Source organism: Gopherus flavomarginatus, chromosome 3, assembly GCF_025201925.1.
Source record: "Gopherus flavomarginatus isolate rGopFla2 chromosome 3, rGopFla2.mat.asm, whole genome shotgun sequence".
NCBI classification, from domain to species: Eukaryota; Metazoa; Chordata; order Testudines; family Testudinidae; genus Gopherus; species Gopherus flavomarginatus.
In genome coordinates, this window is record NC_066619.1 from 234,031,253 (window position 1) to 234,054,415 (window position 23,163).

A 23,163-nucleotide genomic window follows, 5' to 3' on the forward strand; every position below is an offset into this window, starting at 1 on the left:
AGTGGACCTTTAGCAGAGGTGGCAGCTGAAATGCCTAAGCACCAAATGAATGACTATAAACTTTTTCTAACCAAGGCCAGATACAGGATGGGGATAACCCCAGATCATGCCCGTCGGCGCTTCAGAACCCAAAAGTGGAAACCAGAGGTGTCATTTCCCAAACACGCCTACTACATTGCAAAAAACTATGAGGCCTGGCTAACAGGAAACAACATTCAAACCTTGGAAGAACTGAACCTCCTCATACAAATGGAGCAGTTCTTGGATGGTGTTCCTGAAGACATCACACGGTACATACAAGATGGAAACCCCAAGAATATCGCTGAGGCGGGGGAGATTGGAGCCAAATGGATGGAACTGGCAGAAAGCAAGAAAGCTACTGTCAAGGGGAACGATTACCCCAGGGGGCACACAGACCATAAACCCTACAACCGAGGACAGCCAAAGACCCCACATACCACCCAAGTAAAGCCACAGATACCCTACCCTTCAACCTCACCAGTCTCCAGTAACTCACCTCGGCCCAGTGACCCATCAGATGGAAGATGCTTTAAGTGTAATGAACTGGGACATATCAAGGCCAAGTGTCCCAAGAACACCATGCGAGTGCAATTCATTACACCACCATCACACCCAAGATCCCCAGGCCCGGATGCCTCTCAAATACCCTTGGAGCGAAGGGAAAATTTGAGAGTGGGCGGAAAGAAGGTTACTGCGTGGAGAGACACGGGGGCACAAGTGTCAGCTATCCACCAATCCTTCGTTGACCCCAAATTCATCAACCCAAAGGCCAAAGTTACAATTTACCCCTTCATGTCACAAGCTGTAGACTTGCCTACAGCTCAACTGCCTGTCCAGTACAAAGGCTGGTCAGGAATGTGGACTTTTGCAGTCTATGACAATTATCCTATCCCCATGCTACTGGGGGAAGACTTGGCCAACCAGGTGAGGCGGGCCAAGAGAGTGGGAATGGTTACACGTAGCCAAACCAGGCAAGCTTCCAGACCCATTCCTGTTCCTGAACCGTCCACAGAGGCCCCGTCTGTGTTACCAAAGACCCAGACAGAGGTAGAGGACCCGGATTCCATGCCTACCACTGAAACAGCCACAGCATCTCCAGCCCCAGGCCCGGAACTGGAACAGCAACCAGCACCAGCAAGTGCAACCCCATCTTCAAACTCAACGCCAGAGGGCGCCAGCGAGCCAGAACTGGCAGAAGCACAAGACAGCCATACCCAAAAGGCTCAGCCAGAGCCTGAAATACTCTCAGGTGCACCAGCAACGGAAACAAACCCATCACCTACATCGCTTCCAGAGGGACCAAGCCCAAGTCCACAGTCTGAGGAAGAACTGGTGACCCCAGCCTCAAGGGAACAGTTCCAGACTGAGCAGGAAGCAGATGACAGCCTTCAGAAAGCTTGGGCGGCGGCACGGAGCACCCCACCGCCTCTCAGCTCTTCTAATCGATCCCGGTTTGTTATAGACCAAGGACTTTTATACAAGGAAATTCTTTCTGGTGGACACCGGGAAGAATGGCAGCCGCAAAAACAGTTGGTGGTTCCAACTAAGTACCGGGGGAAGCTCTTAAGCTTAGCCCATGATCATCCCAGTGGCCATGCTGGGGTGAACAGAACCAAGGACCGGTTGGGGAAGTCCTTCCACTGGGAGGGGATGGGCAAGGACGTTGCCAAGTATGTCCGGTCTTGTGAGGTATGCCAAAGAGTGGGTAAGCCTCAAGACCAGGTCAAGGCCCCTCTCCAGCCACTCCCCATAATTGAGGTCCCATTTCAGCGAGTAGCTGTGGATATTCTGGGCCCTTTCCCAAAAAAAGACGCCCAGAGGAAAGCAGTACGTACTGACTTTAGTGGACTTTGCTACCCGATGGCCAGAAGCAGTCGCTCTAGGCAACACCAGGGCTAACACTGTGTGCCTGGCCCTAACAGACATCTTTGCCAGGGTAGGTTGGCCCTCTGACATCCTTACAGATTCAGGGTCTAATTTCCTGGCAGGGACCATGGAAAAACTGTGGGAAACTCATGGGGTGAATCACTTGGTTGCCACCCCGTACCACCATCAAACCAATGGCCTGGTGGAAAGGTTCAATGGAACATTGGGGGCCATGATACGAAAATTTATCAACGAATTCTCCAATAATTGGGACCTAGTGTTGCAGCAGTTACTGTTTGCCTACAGGGCTGTACCACATCCCAGTTTAGGGTTTTCACCGTTTGAACTTGTGTATGGTCACGAGGTTAAGGGGCCATTACAGTTGGTGAAGCAGCAATGGGAGGGGTTTACGCCTTCTCCAGGAACTAACATTCTGGACTTTGTAAGCAACCTACAAAGCACCCTCCGACACTCTTTAGCCCTTGCTAGAGAGAATCTAAAGGATGCTCAGGAAGAGCAAAAGGCCTGGTATGACAGACATGCCAGAGATCGGTCCTTCAAGGTAGGAGACCAGGTTATGGTCTTGAAGGCGCAACAGGCCCATAAGATGGAAGCATCATGGGAAGGGCCCTTCACGGTCCAAGAGCGCCTGGGAGCTGTAAACTACCTCATAGCATTTCCCAATTCCTCACTAAAGCCTAAAGTGTACCATGTTAATTCTCTCAAGCCTTTCTATTCCAGAGACTTACAGGTTTGTCAGTTTACAGTCCAGGGAGATGATGCTGAGTGGCCTGACGGTGTCTACTACGACGGGAAAAAAGACGGTGGCGTGGAAGAGGTGAACCTCTCAACCACCCTGGAACGTCTGCAGCGGCAACAAATCAAGGAGCTGTGCACTAGCTTCGCCCCATTGTTCTCAGCCACCCCAGGACGGACTGAACGGGCATACCACTCCATTGATACAGGTAATGCTCACCCAATCAGAACCCCACCCTACCGAGTGTCTCCTCATGCCCAAGCCGCTATAGAGCGGGAGATCCAGAACATGCTACAGATGGGTATAATCCGCTCATCTACCAGTGCATGGGCATCTCCAGTGGTTCTGGTACCCAAACCAGATGGGGAAATACGCTTTTGCGTGGACTACCGTAAGCTAAATGCTGTAACTCGTCCGGACAACTATCCAATGCCACGTACCGATGAGCTATTGGAAAAGTTGGGACGTGCCCAGTTCATCTCTACAATAGACTTAACCAAGGGGTACTGGCAAGTACCGCTAGATGAACCTGCCAAGGAGAGGTCAGCATTCGTCACCCATGCGGGGGTGTATGAATTCAATGTCCTTCCTTTCGGCCTTCGAAATGCACCCGCCACCTTCCAGAGGCTGGTAGATGGTCTACTAGCTGGACTGGGAGAATTTGCAGTTGCCTACCTCGATGATGTGGCCATTTTTTCAGACTCCTGGCCCGAACACCTACTACACCTGGAAAAGGTCTTTGAGCGCATCAGGCAGGCAGGACTAACTGTTAAGGCCAAAAAGTGTCAAATAGGCCAAAACAGAGTGACTTACCTGGGGCACCAGGTGGGTCGAGGAACCATAAACCCCCTACAGGCCAAGGTGGATGCTATCCAAAAGTGGCCTGTCCCACGGTCCAAGAAGCAGGTCCAATCCTTCTTAGGCTTGGCCGGATACTACAGGCGATTTGTACCCCACTACAGCCAAATCGCTGCCCCACTGACCGACCTGACCAAAAAGACCCAGCCAAATGCAGTTAAGTGGACTGATGAGTGTCAAAAGGCCTTTACCCAACTTAAGGCAACGCTCATGTCGGACCCTGTGCTCAGGGCCCCGGATTTTGACAAGCCATTCCTAGTAACCACAGATGCATCTGAGCGTGGTATAGGAGCAGTGCTCATGCAGGAAGCAACAGATCACAACTTCCATCCTGTCGTGTTTCTCAGCAAGAAACTGTCTGAGAGGGAAAGTCACTGGTCAGTCAGTGAAAAGGAATGCTATGCCATTGTGTACGCCCTGGAAAAGCTACACCCATATGTTTGGGGACGGCGGTTCCAACTACAAACTGACCATGCTGCACTAAAGTGGCTTCATACTGCCAAGGGGAACAACAAGAAACTTCTTCGTTGGAGTTTAGCTCTCCAAGATTTTGATTTTGAAATTCAACACATCACAGGAGCTTCTAACAAAGTAGCTGATGCACTCTCCCGTGAGAGTTTCCCAGAATTCAGTAGTTAAAAAGTGTTCTTAAAATGTAGAAGTCTGTTAGTTATATACTTAGGAGTATATGTAAAGGTGTATGTGTTGTATTAATCTGTTTATTTTCAAGTTCTAGAAGGAAATCGCCGCCAGTGAGCTTCCCCACTGTCTGCAATTTGGGGGGCGTGTCATAAACAGATAGCTAAGGGTTAATGTCTCTTTCCCCTGAAGCACCTGACCAGAGGACCAATCAGGAAACCGGATTTTTTCAACTTTGGGTGGAGGGAATTGAGTGTCTAAGGTCTTTGTTTTCTGGCTGCCTGCTTTCTCTGAGCTTTGGAGAAGTAGTTCTACTTTCTAGTCTTCTGTTTCCAAGTGTAAGGACAAAGAGATCAGATAGTAAGTTATATGGTTTCTTTTCTTTGGTATTTGCATGAATATAAGTGCTGGAGTGCTTTGATTTGTATTCTTTTTGAATAAGGCTGTTTATTCAATATTCTTTTAAGCAATTGACCCTGTGTTGTATCATCTAATACAGAGAGAATATTTGTACTTATTTTTCTTTCTTTTTATATAAAGCTTTCTTTTAAGACCTGTTGGAGTTTTTCTTTACTTCAGGGAAATTGAGTCTGTACTCACCAGGGAATTGGTGGGAGGAAGAAATCAAGGGGAGATTTGTGTGTTGGATTGCTAGCCTAATGTTGCATTCCCTCTGGGGGAATAGGAAAGTACTTTTTGTTTCCAGGATTGGGAACAGAGAGGGAGATTCACTCTGTTTGGATTCACAGAGCTGGTGTCTGTGTATCTCTCCAGGAGCACCTGGAGGGGGGAAGGGAAAAAGGATTATTTCCCTTTGTTGTGAGACTCAAGGGATTTGGGTCTTGGGGTCCCCAGGGAAGGTTTTTCAGAGGGACCAGAGTGCCCCAAAACACTCTAATTTTTTGGGTGGTGGCAGCAGGTACCAGGTCCAAGCTGGTAACTAAGCTTGGAGGTTTTCATGCTAACCCCCATATTTTGGATGCTAAGGTCCAAATCTGGGACTAAGGTTATTACAATATGAAGCAGAATGATGAAGTATTTTTTTAATCTGTTCTTTTGCATTAAGGTTACACACACTAGCTCAAAGTGTACGATTTGTGAGGCTCACTTGGAGCTTAAAACACTAATCTTGGTCTTTCTTTCCTTGACATACCCTTTTTTTTTCCTACTTAAAATGCCCTCGTTTTTTGTTTGTAATTTCACAGACTTATCTGTGCAGGTCCCACAGCCATGCTTATGCTAAAGCAGCATCTGCTTTAGTTTGTTTACTTGTTTGTGTTAAACAAAAGTCAAATGTACTAACGCATGCAGCCCAACAAGGATCTACAGAGCCTAGCTTCTCAGATCCACTGTGCCCTTCCTATCCCACTGGCCCCTTCCTAGCAATTTAGTGAGGCTGCCCTTCTTTCTCACTGGTGTGGTTGGACTCCATTTTATTAGTTTTAAAAACACAGAAGTATTTCTTTTGTAAAGGTTTCCCTTGGTATGTGCGCCCTGTTTTGGTATGTATTCCAGTGACTTTTTATTGCATGTTGATAGTTAGCTTGATAAGTTACCTCCAGAGGGGCATAAGAACTAAGATCTAATTGTCGCATATGTGTATAAAAGGAAATTATTGGTCTTTTCAGAATCAGTGCATGATAATCTGTCAAAGAAAACTGATTTCAGGAATTTTACTGGATCTTTCAATTGCTTGAAATGTATTGTTTTAATCGAGGATTTATTAAAAATTATTGTGAAAAGAAAAGCCCTACTATCAATTTCTTTTTAAAAGGTGATGTTAGAGAGTTTATTCCTGCACCACCACCCATTTTCCTGGTCCTTCTTGCATGAACAGAGAGCAACAATACCCGAAGTTCAAAGAAGCAAACAGTTCAATGTTTATTGGGGTGAACTTCCAGTAAGCTTAAATCCAAGTTTCTTTTTCCTTATTTTCGAATCCTAATTTACCTCCTGTTTTCCCCCTAATTTATATAGTAATATTCTCAGCTATATCTTAACCAATCATTTTACTGAAATTTACCTAACCAATCCTAACATATTGTAACATGATTAGCTAACCAATTATATCCCACCACCTTAATTAGTTTACACCCTGCAAAATTAATTCTACAGCAGACAGAAACAATCACAGAACCAGACAGAGACCATGCAAATAAACAATAGCAAAGTGGGAACTATAATGACAAAACAATACAGAAGTGAGGATTTTACAGCTACATCTATAAAGACATTAGGGTTTCCCAGCTGTGTCTATTGATAAGTGAATTCTTACCAAACAGAAAACTATCAAACTAAATTTCCTTTTTCATCTTCTAGGCTCTTCCCTTTATCTGGAGGTGATAGATTGGGTCACCTTTCTAACAGCCCCAGAATGTGACTAGTTTGGACTGTGAGGACGTGACCATACGCTTCCCAGCTTATGACTCTTCCCACTGCTTAGTCAAAGGCCTTAGCTTAAGAAGAGGGCCTCAGACTGTCACAATGAGAGAAGGCCCTTACACAGATTCTTTCTTTTATACCTCTATAACTCGCTAAATGATAAACATATACCTAAATTCTTAAAGTATAGGACTTTAAAGACAGGCCTGAATATCTGTAACCTAACAGTTGAGTTTATTAGAAACTTCAGGGTTTAAAAAAGGCAGAGGTCATTATGACAGGCTTCTCTATTAGCTTCATTCAGTTTCAAGCTGCTATTGTAATTTTTATTATGTTTTCATGAACAGCTTAGAAAAGTTCAGGTAGGGATGAAATTCAATAGTATGAAGTGTCAGATCATGCACATAGGATCTGTTAATAAGAATTCCTGTTACAAACTCAGGGCTCTTTAGTTGGAAATGACAGAGGAAAGAGAACTGAGTGTGTTGATTGATTGCCGGATGACGATGAGCCACCAATGTCATGTGGCTGTGAAAAAGGCAGCTGTGATCCAGGCAAGGCATTTCCAGTGAAGAGCTATTTAAGCTAAAGGACAATGTGACCCAGAAACCTCTTAGTGCCACCTGGCAAGGGGCACAGAGTGGGTGCATAGGGGTTACAGGAATCTCCTGAGTCTGGCATGCACATTCTGATTCACCAAAGAATGTAATATGAGATCTCAGATAAAAACTGGTGTCACAGTTGTCATCAGTATCATTGCAACATGCATGTGCAGATGTTGTGTAAAGAGTGATATGTGTATATATTGAAAATATGTTCTTAAAGTCTATGTCTAGGTACTGGTCACCAGCAAAGTTGAAAAACAAGTTTTGTGTCAGAGAAGAGATGTCTAACCATCGACCTGTTTATATGTAAATTGAGTATAGTCTCATTCACAGTGGGTATCCTATCACCACTCTGAACTGAATGTAAATGAAAGATTATAAGAACTTCAGAAAGAAACTAAAATGAAGAGAGAAACAGTGGGAGGGGAGAACACCAAAGATTTGCTTTATGTTTGGGAGTAAAGTTACGCTGGTGTTGCTCACCTCAGAAGCAAATGGACAGCAAATTTGCTTCATGAAAGTGGGGTCTCCCCCAGGCTTGGCTGGAAATGCTTTAGAGAACTTTGGGTGAGAAACTTCTTTAGCAGTTGGTTAACTGATTAGTTGGGTTTAATTTCTAGAAAATGTGTTATGATTTTGTTTTATGTGTAGCCATTAGTGTCCAATATTTTCACTCACTGTCACTTGAATATCTCTCTCTTCTTTGATAGTAAACTTATTCTTGTTTTCGCTTTAAAATATATCTAAGGCCTGTGCTGTTAAGCAGAGTGCTGGTCCTGAGTTGAATCTTACAAGCTGGTGTGCACTGTTCCTTTGGGGACAGCAGGCCTGGTAATTTTGTAACCTTTCAGTGGATAAGGGGTTGGACTCTTCAGGGAGCTCTCAGAGAACTCAGAGATTGGTGTGAAACCATTGCTACTACAGAGAAAGCGAGGCCTTGAAGGCAGTGCTTGTGCTCTCAGAGGTTGATGGTTTCAGGGACCTGATCCACAGCAGGCACAGACAGGATTCCTTCATGCTAAGGGCAGGTGGTTGTGAGGTGCCTCACAACTCTGGATACCCCAGGGAACATTACAGCCGCTGTGTTTTGTTAACGGGGCAACAGATCTAGGTCATATGGGAGGTGGTGGAAATAGTTCTGGAAATGTTCTCAGCAATTAAAAAAAATATTAACTACAGAGATGAGACTGTTAAAGAAAATTTGCCCTATTTATCAGGGAGGCTGAAATGGGTAAAGGGAAAATTTATTCATAATTGAATGGAATTATGTTAACCAGTGCAGGTTAGCAGGAACATTTTAGAAGAGGTGATAATGAACCAAAGACTGAATGAATTCAGCCTGCTCAGAAAAGTATGTATCTTGAACATTAAAAGCTTTATAAATCTTCATAGGCTAAATGTAGTTGAAGAAGCATAGGTGAGAGCAGAATTTGGCCCCTGATATTTTAGGATGATATTTCTGTAGCAGGTAAATATTGGGGTTGCCTTTTGTTGGAGAAAAACATAGTTCTCACTTTTTGGTTGGGTGCAGCAAATCAGATACTTTATTATCTCTAGCAATTGCATGGAAGGAGAGAGCTAAACAGGTCCCTTTCCAGGTAAACAATTAAAGCAAGCATTTATACCTTTTGTTACATACAATAATGAGCAACAGCTGCATTTTGTTTATACATAGGTCATTCTGATGTCTTATTTTCACATTTATTTAGACTCTAGTCTATATTCAATATCTATCTACACAAGGTCGCAACAACTTTTTACACAGTTGTTTTTCACTTGCCTCATACAATCCTCGTTTCTACAAGTCTTGCGTTATTAGGGTTACAGCTAGCCTGACTCTTGCTCACAGAAGAGACTGCATTGAAATCCCCTTCAAATCCCTGTCAGTTCTTGCTGTACTTCCATACTTTTTTCTTCATCTTATGTAACAGCTGAATAACGATTTATTTTCTAAGTACGTTTAATAGTTGCTTAACTATGTTCGTTTACCTTGTAGGAGGAGATATTAAGGTCTATTATAATTTATAAGAAAATAAGATATAAAAATTCAGTTTACAATAAAATTCCAGTTCTGTGCTTGTATTACAAGAAGTGCATACTATAGCCTATACAATTTATTGTTCTGCTTCATGTCTTTTGCAGAGCTCGAAGGCTAAACTGTATTTCAGGGTTTCAAATAAACTATTTTAGTCCTATCTTTACTCAGTGAATAACCTTAGAGCATATATAATCTCAGTGGTGTAAGACAGGTAACAAACAGTTCAAGCCCTAATAAAATTGTAAGGCATATCATACGTGTGCCTCATAGCTCACTTACTTTGCACTTTATTGCTGTAAAACCGTTAGCAGATGGAAGTGAGACATTATTGGAATCCAGTGCAGTGATGTGAAACAGCAATATACTGGTAGTATGTTATCTTTGATTAAATTACAGTTGGCACATGGAAACAGTACTATTTGGCTAACCTTACTATTATTTCTTTTAACAGAGGAGTTTGCTGACAATAGGCTCTTTGTGAGTCTGGAGTTTTTGGATAAAGCTCTTATATATTTAATCTCAATTTTTGTTGTAGACAGAAAACTCAAAACACTTAATTTGAATTCATGAGCAGGTCTCTTTATATGTCTGGTTGTTATTACAGCTTAAAGGTAATTCTAAAAGTTTAAAAGAAAACAGAAGTATGTTGATCTTGTAAGAATACTACAATTAAATCCAATTTTATTATGTTACTGTAAAATTGCAGATAGTGAATATCAACTTCATCAGAGACTCATAGACTTTAGGGCCAGAAGTCTGTCAGTTAATAAAATAAAATTGTATTAGCTCTTCATTAATTTGCCTTTACTTTACATAATTTGTAACCTGTTTTCCTATGATCAGTTATGGTAAACATTAATGCACTGATATATATCCATCACATTTTAGCTTCAGAAAGTCCAAGGGTTTAAACTAAACTTGCATTGTCTTTCACATATCATAATTATTATCATGTAATTCCTTTGAAGCTTGGATTGGCTTTAAAAATGGGAAGATCATGATTTTGTGATAGGAAAAACTGACAAAAATAGCATCTTAGACTGCTTACTTAAAAATAATGAAAGTTTTGATTCTAGATTATCAGAAATACATAGTTTCAACCCATTATAATTAGGATGACACTTTCTAATGTTTAGGAGAGGGTAATACATGACAATACCTGCAAGAGACTTCTGACTCCGGTTGTCATATAACATGTTGAGGCCATTTTAGGCATGTATCTTGAGATAAAAGACAGGCAAGATGTGTCCAAAAATACCTCCATCAGTGTTTACTGATTATCCACTAACCAATAGTAGGCATAAAACTAAGTCAGGGTTCCTGTTATATAGAAATAAACTGTACTCTACCTATAGATGCATCAAAGCCAACTGACAACACTGAGGACACCACTGTGCACTACGAAAAGGAAATGGGTGCATTGCCACTTCTTGGTCTCCGCTGAAAGTGGCACAGTATCATTATAAGTACACATGGATGCTTCTCTTATTCATTGGATCAAGAAATGTCCATTACGTCTTTGTAGTAATTATTTTTATTTTAAATTTTCTCACCAGAAGAAAAATCTCACTGTACAGCAAAAAAGGACAACTCACTGAAACAAATACCTCCGCAAAGGTGGAGGCAGCTCAACTGTGGCATCAGTGACATGAAAATGTTGAATGCTACATAGCCACTGACAACACCAATGATGAGAGAATAGTTCACTGATCTTAAAAGCATAGTACTAAAGCTACATGAGATAAATAACCTGCAAGAAGATACAGAGCAATCAAACATACTCAATGCAGAAAAGATTCACTAAAAATTTTGCACCAACATGTAACTTTATAAAACAGAAACTATGTCTTTAGATTTACAAAGCACTACAATAGATAGATGTTAACCCTATGAGGGCTGTGCAAATTTGGTTTAGCTAGATTCCATGCTCTAGATGAGTTGTACAATAAATATTAGTGTGATCTCTATGTAGGTGACTATCAGTACATGCTTGAAGAAACAGAAATGGCTCCTATGGCACTCTTGCAACATGATAGAGGACTGGAAATATTTGCCTATGTGCCCAAGAAATGGTGGCCTGTTCTACTTCCCAATGTTTATTAAGTGTACGTATGCAGCAAAAGGAAGACACCTGCTAGTCAGAAGTCAGACAATATTGCCATAATTGTGCTTAACCATATGTTCACAAAGGGGACTATCCCACATGAGTTATGGTCCTACCAAATTCACAGTTCATTTTGTTCAATTTCACAGTCATAGGATTTTAAAAATAGTAAATTACAGTGTTTGTAATTGTAGGGGTCCTGACCCAAAAAGTTGTTGGGGGGGTTCCAAGATTATTGTAAGGGGGCTGTGTATTGTTACCCTTACTTTGGCGCTGCTGCAGCTAGCTGCACTGCCTTCAGAGCTGCGCAGCTGGAGAGTGGAGGCTGGGCAGCTGGGAGCCCAGCTCTGAAGGCAGAGCTGCTGCCAGCAGAAGTAAGGATGGCAGGGTATGGTATTGCCACCTTTACTTCTGCGCTGCTGCCTACAGAGCTGGGCCCTCAGTCAGCAGCTGCCACTCTTCGGCCACCCAGTTCTGAAGGCAGCTGTGCAGAAGTGAGGATGGCTGTACCACAATCCCCCCCCACAAAAAAATAACCTTGCGACCCCCCCAACTTCCTTTTGGGTCAGGACCCCCAATTTGAGAAATTCTGGTCTCCCCCGTGAAATTGGTGTTGTAGAAGGTAAAAGTACACAAAAGACCAGATTTCACGGTCTGTGAAGCATTTTTCATGGCCATGAATTTGTTAGGCCCCTTCACATGAGAGTGAACCTGTGGCATTTGTGGAAAGAAATGTTTTTCTGAGGGGCCACAAATGCTAGCCCTGTTTTCAAGAACTATTTGTAAATAACACCTGTTTAAAAACAACACAACAAAAAACCAAAACAAAATGTAGATGCATTCTCACCATCGCTTCTCTGACATCTGTTTTTGATATGTTCCATCCCATCCGCTACTCCAGGGATGCTAAAACTGGGGGTCGGGATCCCTCAGGGGGTCGTGAGGTTATTATGTGGGGGGTCGCGAGCTGTCAGCCACCACCTCAAACCCTGCTTTTCCTCCAGCATTTATAATGGTGCTAAATATATAAAAATGTGTTTTTAATTTATAAAGGGGATCACACTCAGAGGCTTGCTATGTGAAAGGGGTCACCAGTGCAAAAGTTTGAGAACCACTGCACTACTCTTTATCTATTCATTGTCTGTTTTGATTTTAAGCCTTCTGGGTAAGTGGCTCTCTGCTGGTCTGCAGTGTACAGTGCCTAGCAGAGAGAGAGCACCTTGGGTCAGTATGGCACAGCAAGAAGCCAACTGACAGTCATGTCATCACAAATTTTCAAACTTCTGATTTTCACCTAGGAGACACAAGAGAAAATGCAGTTTTCAGAAAAATTCGCTATGTAGGGACTGACCTAAAGTCTGAAGAAGAAGCTGCTGCTTTTGTGTTAACAGCCTACCAAGATGAAAGGGCTGATGCCCCAAAACAAATATGCAATTAATAGACACAAGCATGGAGCCACTGATAATCTGGGTCACCTGTAAATCTGATTTAGACAATGCATCATTATCTGCAGAACAAAACCAGACTAGTTTCAAAGACAAAGATTTAACATGTTCTGCTGAGAGTTGCGCCCCATGCTGGGCTTGTTCAAAATAAGTGACAAAGGGAGGATCAACTGCAAAACCTATATTCTATATCACCAAATGATTTCCTATGTGGAAATACTGATACCTTTGTCAGGTTTTTCCTTATGCATAATAAAAAAGGTGGCAAATATCTTTGTTGACCAAAACACTATGGATGTTGGTATTAAGTCTCCTAGTAAAGTACCTCACCATGTTTCATAACTTGGGGAAAAAATAAGGGACTTCCAGATTTATTTACATAAAGGTAAGACAGACACACCTGTAGCCCAGAACACAGAAGAGAATGAGAGAACTATCTGAAAGGAACAAGAAAAATATAAAAGCAAGACATTATTAAAAAGATCTACCCCGTGGGGTTCTAAAGCTGTAAATGTCTTCAAAGCACAAAATGAAGATGCAATGCACATTTGTGTGGTCATGCATTCTCCAAATGTAACATTTAAAGTGGACCATCATATGACACTGAATCTGGATGGACCTGCACACTACATTTTTAATGGAATTGGAATCAAGACCCTACTTCAAAAAGTGTTATAGGAACACAAACTATACCCCTAATCCAGGGGTCAGCAACCTTTCAGAAGTGGTGTGTCAAGTCTTCATTTATACATTCTAATTTAAGGCTTAGTGTGTCAGACATACATTTTAACGTTTTTTAGAAGGTCTCTCTATAAGTCTATATATTACATAACCAAACTACTGTTATATGTAAAGTAAACAAAGTTTTTAAAATGTTTCAGAAGCTTTATTTAAAATTAAATTAAAAGCAGATCTTAGCAGTTTAGTGTGATCCTTGCCCTTGCTTTTCCTTGCTGAGTTTTCCAATGTTTGGCACGTATTTGGATACTTTAAGCTGCACACAGGCTTCTCAGTGATCAATTGTTAACAGCCTGGCAGAAGGTCAGCGGCTGGAACCCCAGATGGGCAGCTGAGGTGAGTGGAGCTGGCGGCTGGTAGGGCTGAGCAGGGCTAGAAGCCTGGACCCTGTCTGGCAGGGGGTCTGCGCTAGAACTCCAACCGGAAGCAAGCTGAGTGGGGCTGCGGTGGGGACCCTGGCTGGCAAGGGGCCAGTAGCCGGAACCCCAGAGCAGCGGCGGGCTGGGCAGGTCAGCCCACTGCCACTCTGGGGTTCTGGCCGCCGGCTCCTGCCAGCCAGGGTCTCAACCCGCTGCCAGCCTGGAGTTCCTTCACCCAGGCTGGCAGTGGGTGCTGAGTGGGGCCGGCAGCGGGGACCCTGTTGGCAAGGGGCCAACAGCGGGAACCCCAGAGCAATGACTGAGCAGCTCAGCCCACCCCCACTCTGTTTTTTGGCCACTGGCTCCTGTTGAGTGGGACCGGCGGTGGGACCCCGGCTGGCAGGAGCCGGCAGCAGAAACCCCAGAGTGATGGTGAGCTGAGCGTCTCAGCCTGCCGCCACGTGCCATCAAAAATGGGCTCTTGTGCCACCTTTGGCATGCGTGCCGTAGGTTGCCGACCCCTGCCCTAATCCATATCATCATGATTTCCACTCATATTGGATTGCACCATGCCCAAGGTGATCCTTTAAGTATACTCAGCTGTATAAATTGTCCAAAGCATTATCAGACAGATAATCAGTCCTGTGAATAATGTACTGACCTATTGCAATGACATGCTTGTCTTTGGAACAACTTGCCAAGAACATGATGAAGCACTCAAGAATGTCTGAAAACACATGACTTAATGCTAAATGAGAATGTGTGCATTTTAAAAAGCCAACTGAAATCCTCTGGGCATATATTTTTTCAGTCAGCTCATTTCCTAGAGGTCATAGAATCATAGAATATCAGGGTTGGAAGGGACCTCAGGAGGTCATTTAGTCCAACCCCCTGCTCAAAGCAGGACCAGTCCCCAACTAAATCATCCCAGCCAGGGCTTTGTCAAGACTGTCCTTAAAAACCTCTAAGGAAGGAGATTCCACCACCTCCCTACGTAACCCATTCCAGTGCTTCACCACCCTCCTAGTGAAAAAAGTTTTCCTAATATCCAACCTAAACTTCCCCCACTGCAACTTGAGACCATTACTCCTTGTTCTGTCATCTGGTACCACTGAGAATAGTCTAGATCCATCCTCTTTGGAACCCACTTCATGGCACCTGGCTTTCCTGCTGCTGTCTGGGTATCTCAGGGGCTTGTACTCACCTCTGGGTTCCAGGGGTCAGCGCAGGAATAAGATGTGTTGGTACTTTTCCAGGTTCTGCCCACAACCAAGCTCCACTCTTTCACTCAAAACAAGCTAGGAGATGGCTCAGCCAAGCAGTGTTGTAGATTTCCAGTCATTTTATAGACATAGGTAGTACTTAATTTCACTTTAAATTTTGCAACTCTGGCTTCTCCACTTCAGTTGCTTCTAAAACCATGATTAAAAAGCATATGCAGAGGGAAGTATATAATTTTATTTATGTACATGTAAGAGGACAGCCTCCTTCTGAATGCCTCCTCATAGCCAGGGGTGGCTCTGCAGCAGCCTGTTTCATTTCCCCATCTTGGTTCTTTGTGTTACCGAAATATCGGGTCTGCCTAGCTGAGAGCCAATAACAGCCCGACAGAGATAAGGAAAAGATGCTTTATTCTGCAGAAGAAAGGAGAGCCTTGTACCTTGGTACAAAAAACTCTACTCAATACAAAAATCAAGAATCTTTTATACACTCTCACACACAGGCTTCGGACGTGCTAGCATTTGATTGGTGGTTAACAAACCCTGCACTTCTGCAATCTGCTCAGCAAAAAACAGCTAAGAACCAGCTTCAACTGCCTCAAAACTGATAAGGGGAGACAGTTCAAAAGTTCAGGGTACTGTGTCCGTGAGGCTTCTGCTTCTGCTTCTGCTTCTCCCTACTGGCTGCTTGTAAGCTGTTAAGGGAGGCTGCCAGTGACTTTCACACTTGGGAAAAAAAGATTTTCACAAGTCTCATAACTGCCTTTCTTAGGGTCTAGTTTTATTCATGTAAAATTCAAAATAAGCTCAAAAAGATCATCCACCCTAGTCTTAAAATGGGCACAGCCCCTCCTCCCAGGGGTACCGTGTGTCACTGTTTTGTAAGTTGTTAAAGAAGATACAAAGTCTGCTCTGCCTTTTTTGCCTTCTCACAGAAGGAAAACAAGACTTCCAGCAGTATCTTTCTACCTAGCCACAGTTCCCTTCCTCAGAGACCAGTGCAGGGGACTTCCTGCAGCTTCACACTGCAATCACCCTTTTTTTCCTGTCCGACCGCCCTCCCCCAACAGAAGACTGGTTTAGTCATATGATTGTCTGGCATGTGATTTAATTCCTTTGGGGAGGCAAACGAGCTGCACCAGAGGTAGGCTGAGACCTATTTCCCTTTAGAAGGGCCAGGTACCCTTCTTTGTGCCAGTACCTAGATATCTGCTTTCCCCAAGTGCCCCTCAGCTGCTTGATGAAAATGCCCCTCAGCTTACCCACTAAATGCATAAGAACATAAGACTGGCCATACTGGGTCAGACCAAAGATCCGTCTAGTCCAGTATCCTGTCTTCCAACCGTGGCAATACCAGATGCCCCAGAGGGAATGAATAGAACAGGTAATCATCAAGTGAGCCGTCCCGTGTCTCCCATTCTCAGCGTCTTTCTTAACCATTCTTATGTTCTTAAGCTATACAAAATCCATGTGGGATAGCTAAGCTACTAACTTCATGTTACAAGTAAGGAAACAGAAGCCCAGTGAAGGAAGATAACATGCAACTGAGATCACAGAGCAAGAATTAGCCAAGCTCAAAGTAGAACAGTTCTTTGTTCTACTAGAAATGAATCTGCAAACTCTGTAGACACTCATCTGAATTATAAGAAAGAGTAGCACAGTCTCTCTGTCCTGTCACTTCATGGTGTTTCTGCTGAGATGCCGGAATAGATGCCTGTTGTGGTGATGTTTTTTGGTATGCCTGCCTTCTTCTAGGAATCACACTAAGATCTGCTACACCAACTGAGGTCAACTCTGTGTCCCATAGGCTCTGTCGCTGTTGGGCCCATTGCTGTGTCTAGACATTTTGGATGACGGTTGTGGTGTACAGTACTCCTTTTGATGGGACAAAACTTGTGACTCTGCCTTTTCCATGGGGACCTTGCCACTGGGCCATGTGTGTGTAACGTTGAAGCTAAATTGCTGCATTGCACTTTAAGGGCAACCCCTGAAAAGGATTCAGAATGTCAGTCAGTGCAGATTGAATAACGGATGGGTGGGGTTCTGTGGCCTGCCTTGTGCAGGAGGTCAGACTAGATGATCAGATTGGTCCCTTCTGACCTATGAGTCTATAATGTCTATAATAAGGCATTCTGAGCACAGAATATCAGTGCTCCATTTTCTGTACTGGATTCCTGCTAAGTTGTGAGGGAACTTGGGGTTCTAGTTCTAATCCTCCATTTGGTATAGGAACATGTTATCTGAGGGATTGTCTCCCTTCCTGTGTTCCAGTGTCCAATGGAGCATTACTGTTATGGGGAAAGAGAGAGATTTTCCTCAGCAGGAAAGCACTCTTAAGGACTTCAGAGTGTACTTCTACAGCCATGGATGGAGTAGACTCCAGAGAAGAGACAGTTTGAGGGCAATAAAAGAATGGCTTGGGTATTTTTGGTCACGTTTTTGATCGATCTTTAAGCAGTAATATAGAGTAGGAGGGTTTTTTTAAGTGAGCAGGAGGTGTTAAGTGTTACATTTTGTTTAATTGATGGAAGGCTGATAAACTGAGGTACCTCTGTAGAGACCTGGTAATATTTCTAGAATACATTAACTAACTTCACACAGACTATTCACAGAACAGCTAAGAAGTTACAATTTTCATTGTTGTTAAGCTGAACTGGATTCAAACCATTAACTTTGAAGTGAAAGTCTTTCTGTTCCATTATGAGTTCCCTGAATCATCTGCTACTCTTCCACTAGTTTTTCTTCACCATAAACTTTAGACTAAGCCTCCAACATTGTCATTATTTTATTTGTATAGCCTAAGAGTTTTTGCCCAAATATGTTTAATATTACGCTTTTAAAAAAATTGTGCAAGGGTTTATTCCTGGAAGACAAATCACTTCCCCTTTTTCACTCCACCTCAAGCTAATGTAGGTCATTATTTGTGCATTTAATATTTTTATGTTTAATGTGTTTTCTTGCACCTGTTGTTTTCAAAGCTGTTATAAAGTTATTTGAACACAACTCTGATAAAGGAAAAAATAAATCATTTCAACAGAAGTTATTGTTTGTCTACGAGGCTTGTATAACTTGTAGTTTTGGGATCTTCATTTGCTGTCCAGTAATTTCCAGGTGGAATTCAAGTGTTGGTTTTAGCCTGCATGGTCCTAAAAGTTTTGGGGCCCAGTTTTGTGGGAAATAGATTATTTTCTTTGGACATACAGCCAAAGCTGAGATCATCAGAGGCTCTTGAGCTGATTCTCCTTCACTCCAAACAACAAAATTGCTGTTAAGATGTTCTTTGAGAGGGGTCGTCAGACTGGAATTTACTCTCTGCATTCTTCCAGAGCTTGGATCTGTTAACATTTCAGACATATTGCAAAACCCCTTTTTTTCTTCCCAGGCATTTGGGAAGTGGGTGGGCTGAGGTTTGGAGGTATTGTTTTTGTTATTTTGCCTTCTGCAGAGATGTTTTCATTTATTACCATGTTTACTAGGGCATGTTTGTATAATTATTGCTGGAGTAGGATTTAATCTGGTCTATTAATTTTCATAATAAATATCTGAATGCAGCGGCAGCCTGAGTCTGAGATGAATGCTTGTTTGTTTTACAAACATAAATAAATGGTTGCCTCCTGCTGTATCCCTTGTCAAAGTTCACTTCCTAATTTCTACTTAGTTTTTAACTTTTGTGCAAGAAAGGATATTCTTAACTTATTTGTATCCCTTAGAAAGACAGTATGGACTCTACCTCCATTATATAGGAGGACTTTAGAATTAGGCAGCTAGCCTAATATAGGCCCTGATCCTGCAATTTGTTCCTTGTGGTCAGACGCCTGTGTCCAAAAAGCAGTGAGGTTCTGCGTAAGTCCAGGGTTCTGGAGCTGAGTTTGGAAAAAAAGGAGCAGAAATGGAAGCGGAGGGGGACGAGGGGGTTGTCAGAGGGGGGTACACACACTTTAGGCAGATTTACAGAAAAATGTATGGAAATGGTAAATATTACAGGTGAAACCCTGGCTTCATTGAATTCAATGGAATTCTTGCCATTGGCTTAATGGGGCCAGGATTTCGCCCTTTGATTTCATGTGCTGTGGAACTTTCCCTTTTTAGTATTCTAGTGCTAACAGAGATATTGTACATTAAAAATTGCTGAATGGATCGCAAAGGAACAGATCCAATAAGGCATCTGGATTTATTTGTATAAAGAATAGTATTAGTAATAGAATGAGATTAAATTATTTTTTCTAACTTGAAATCAGAGGTCTTGATGATCCCCACATTTGACTATATTGTGGGGGAGGAGAGAGGGACTTGCAGCTTCATGTTTTCTCAATTGTAGCACGTTATCAGATTTTGAATGAGCTATTATATATCATGATTGCTAAAGGTAAAAATGTATTCTTTATCAAAAGTATGTTGCAAAGCATCATGGGGTGGCATTTTCCAGTCACCATCTACATCTGCCTGACAAAACTTTAAAAGAAATAAAACACAACTAAAAGTTCCAGTGTTTAGTCTAAAAACACATATGGCTGAGGTCGCTGTTTTAGGCTATGTGAACTAACTGTAGAACTCTTTTGTCAGCTCTTCGTCCCACTAAATGCCTTGATGTTTTGAGTTAAGATTCCTATAAAGAGTTTGTATTTTTTTGTTTTAATGGCTTTCCATATTTTAAAGATACATTTGGAGAGCTGTATCTCCAGTGCTTGCTGCTTAGAATCACTGGGATTAAAAGAAAGCCCTTTCAAGATTGTATCTTTGTGACGAAATCTGAGGCCTTGTCTACACTAGAGTTTTGTCAACAAAAGTTATGCTGACATACAGCAACCGCTTTAATTAAAACACTGTCTACACTATGCTCCTTGTATTGGCAGAATACATCCACATTAGCAGCTCTTGCATCGACACAGAGAGCAGTGCACTGTGGGTAGCTGTCCCGCTGTGCAACTGGACACAGGGAGCTTTGGGAAGCGTTTGCAGTGCCTCATGGGACAGGTTCAGTGTCACGTGATGCAGGTTTCTTAATCCTCTTGTTCCATAGGCCTCCTATTGTATTGCCAGGTGCTTTTCAACTGAAATGTGGGGGATGAGTGTGTGTGTGTGTGGGGGGGGGAGAGTGCGTGTTGGGGGAGGAGGAGTGTATTGGCATGCTGTCCCTTTAAATTCAGACAGCAGATGGAAGCACACACCTACACATGCACTCCCTGCCTACCTGCCACTGTGTTCCTAGTGCCAGAGAGAGCAGGATTTCCTGTTAATGATTTGCTGGTTACTGCCATATGCTCAGCTGTCTGAACTTCCCGAAGCTTTGAAAGGGGAGGGGCACGTGCCTGTGTAGCTGGAATACAGGGCAGTCAAGTTCAAAATAGTGAGCAGAGTGGTCACGACGGGCATTGTGGGATATTGGGGGAAGCTAGTGATGGCGACATAAATGGCAGCATCTACATTGACGTTTTGTCGCTTTAACTTTGTTGCTGAAAGATTTTTGCCTCTTGTCGAGGTGGGGGTTTTTTGGTCAGAAAAACAGGAGAGTAAAAAAAAGTAATATTGTAGTGTGTATGCCGCCACTGTTTTGTCTCCACTGTTTTGCCGACAAAACTGTGCAGTGTAAACAAGCCATTAGAGAGAAGAAAAGAGATGAGGGGTCCCATAAACTGGTGAAGAGGCCAAACAGGGGAAAAAAAAAGATACAGTTGCCATCATCAGGGTCCTTTCCTTAAGGAAGATTATAAATTATAAAAAAAAAAATCAAAATAACATAAATAATACTTAATAACAGAAAAGCCTTACTTTCATTTAAGCTGACCATGATCCAGGGTCTGGAGCCCTAACTAACTATGACTATAATACCAATACTATACCAAGTATTCTCCCAATTTGATCTTCCAAACCACTCTTAGGCCTGGTCTGCACTAGGAAAATTACTCATTGCTAATAATATGCCATGAAATGGTACAGGCATGGTGTATCCTGGTCTATGCGTTGCAGTTAACCCATGTTTAGAATGATTCAGCTGTGCACATTGATGATACCTGTTATCAGCAAGGGATAATGCTCTTAGAGTAGGTCAGATCTTGTAGATCTCCCCTTGAGCACTTGCACAAGGAGAGGAGAAACTTAGATTTCACACCTTGTTCACTGGGGATCAGGTACTATAGTGCAGCTTACACCTGGTCACAGGGCAAAATATTGTGGTGGGTTTTTTTAGGTTTACAAAGCAATATAGTTTACACTTTAATATTTTATAGAATAATATTTATTTCAGGATTAACTATATGATAATTCTTAAAATATACTGTAAAGGATATCCACACTCTTCTCTTACATTAAGGAGATGATTGTCTACTGGGTACTAATGCATGTATATATGAACAATGGATGAAATCATACTGTCTTGTTCAGTGATCTCCTCAACTCACATAAGCTGAGAAAGGTCAGATCCCTTGGAGGTTTCTCTTCTGTAATGTGTTTCAGGAAATGATACTGGTGATTTAGTAAGTTGTATTCTTCCTCTGAGGGCTTGGCTACACTCGAATCTTCAAAGCACTGCTGTGGGAGCGCTGCTGCGGCAGCGCTTTGAAGTGTGAGTGTGGTCGCAGTGCCGCACGTACTCCACCTCCTCATGGGGATTAGCTTGCAGTGCTGGGAGCCGTGCTCCCAGCGCTGCGGCACTGATTACACTGGCGCTTTACAGCACTGTATCTTGCAGCGCTCAGGAGTGTTTTTTTCACACCCCTGAGCGAGAAGGTTGCAGCGCTGTAAAGCACCAGTGTAGCCAAGGCCTGAGTCAATACTGAGCCAAATCTTGTCCTAGCCAGGTGCCATGAGAGACTGTGCTGCTGGATGGTGCAGTGTTATGGACAAGGTGTAAGACTAAGGAGCCCTCTGCATGTGCTCATTAAAATTCCTACCGTAATTTTCCGAAGAGTAGAAGTGTTAGCCCAGTGTCCGGGAGAGAGATTGGAGTGATTTTTGGTAGCTTACTTGAATTTCCCCATATGTTTGAATGAGAGAAGTTACTTTTAACTTTGTGTCTTAAATTGCTCTTTGGCATTGCTGTATGTTGTTATATATCAGCCAAGTGTGTTATCTAAAATGACTGCACTTCAATCATGGATGAAGTGACTCCTATAGAAAAGAACTATGCAGTCCAAACTTGCTAATATTAACACGTAGGGCAAAATTCCCGTTGACTGCAATGGAACCAGGAGCAGACCCATAGCTGTGAAGCTTATTTTCTGAATGAAAAGCACTGCATAATATTATCCATCGTCATTAAAAAGGTTTGTTCAGCTATTTATGATTATTCACCGTCATGAAATGTTGGTAATATGCTCTGTTTTTCTTTTGACAGGTAGAGTCACCCCAGAACAGCTCAGTTCATACATCAAGCTTTTCAAAAACAATTCCAAAGCTCTCAGGAACCACTGTGGACTTCTACAGCTTGTGCTGGCCACAATCCAGGCTTTAAAACACCCCCAGAATGCCAAATGGGACAGCTTCTTAGCCTTTGAAAGGCTACTTTTGCAGGTACAATATTATATAAGCTTATTTAACTTTAAACTAAATAAACAATGTAACTTTTACATAGTTGGTTTTAAATATTTTTGCCCAACTTTATTTTTGCATACTTTGTTTGGGCTATATGATAGTATTAAAAAGCTACCTCCTGAACTTTTGCTTTTCATACATTTCAAGCTATTTAAAAGAATGGGAAACTACACAGTTATTATTTTTGTAGTTTTTAATCTAATAATAATTTAGGTACAAAATTAAATATTACAGATGAAAGTATATAAAATACTTTAAATTGAGACTGGAACATTGGCATACTGAATTGCAAGATGACAGTATAGATTTATGTCACTGGTTAGGATCACTATTAAGCTTTAAAATAATAATGATAAATAATGGGCTTCTGGAGCCAAGACAGTCAAATTCAGACATGACTTAAAGTGGTAAGTTGTATACCTTTATGTGAGTGTAAGCTTGTGTAATTTACATATTGAGTGGGTGAGATTTAATAGGGAAAGCCACCATTAGAAGAATGTGATATTAATTTGTTCCCTCACATTCATATTGTCACTGACAACTTCTTACAACTTCTTGTTGGAAGTGACACACTAACCAATATGTAATTTATATTTCTATC

At 42.3% G+C, this 23,163-nt stretch overlaps 1 protein-coding gene across 3 annotated transcripts in view; it reads left to right on the forward strand.

Annotated features, from left to right (window-relative positions):
* Window positions 1–23,163, forward strand: part of SCFD2 (sec1 family domain containing 2) — a 316,169-nt gene that overhangs the window by 75,655 nt on the left and 217,351 nt on the right. For all 3 annotated transcript variants that reach the window (XM_050947620.1, XM_050947621.1, XM_050947619.1), the window contains exon 4: window positions 22,366–22,541. In XM_050947620.1, coding sequence (XP_050803577.1) covers window positions 22,366–22,541 — 176 coding nt within the window. The remainder of the gene's footprint in view (window positions 1–22,365; window positions 22,542–23,163) is intronic.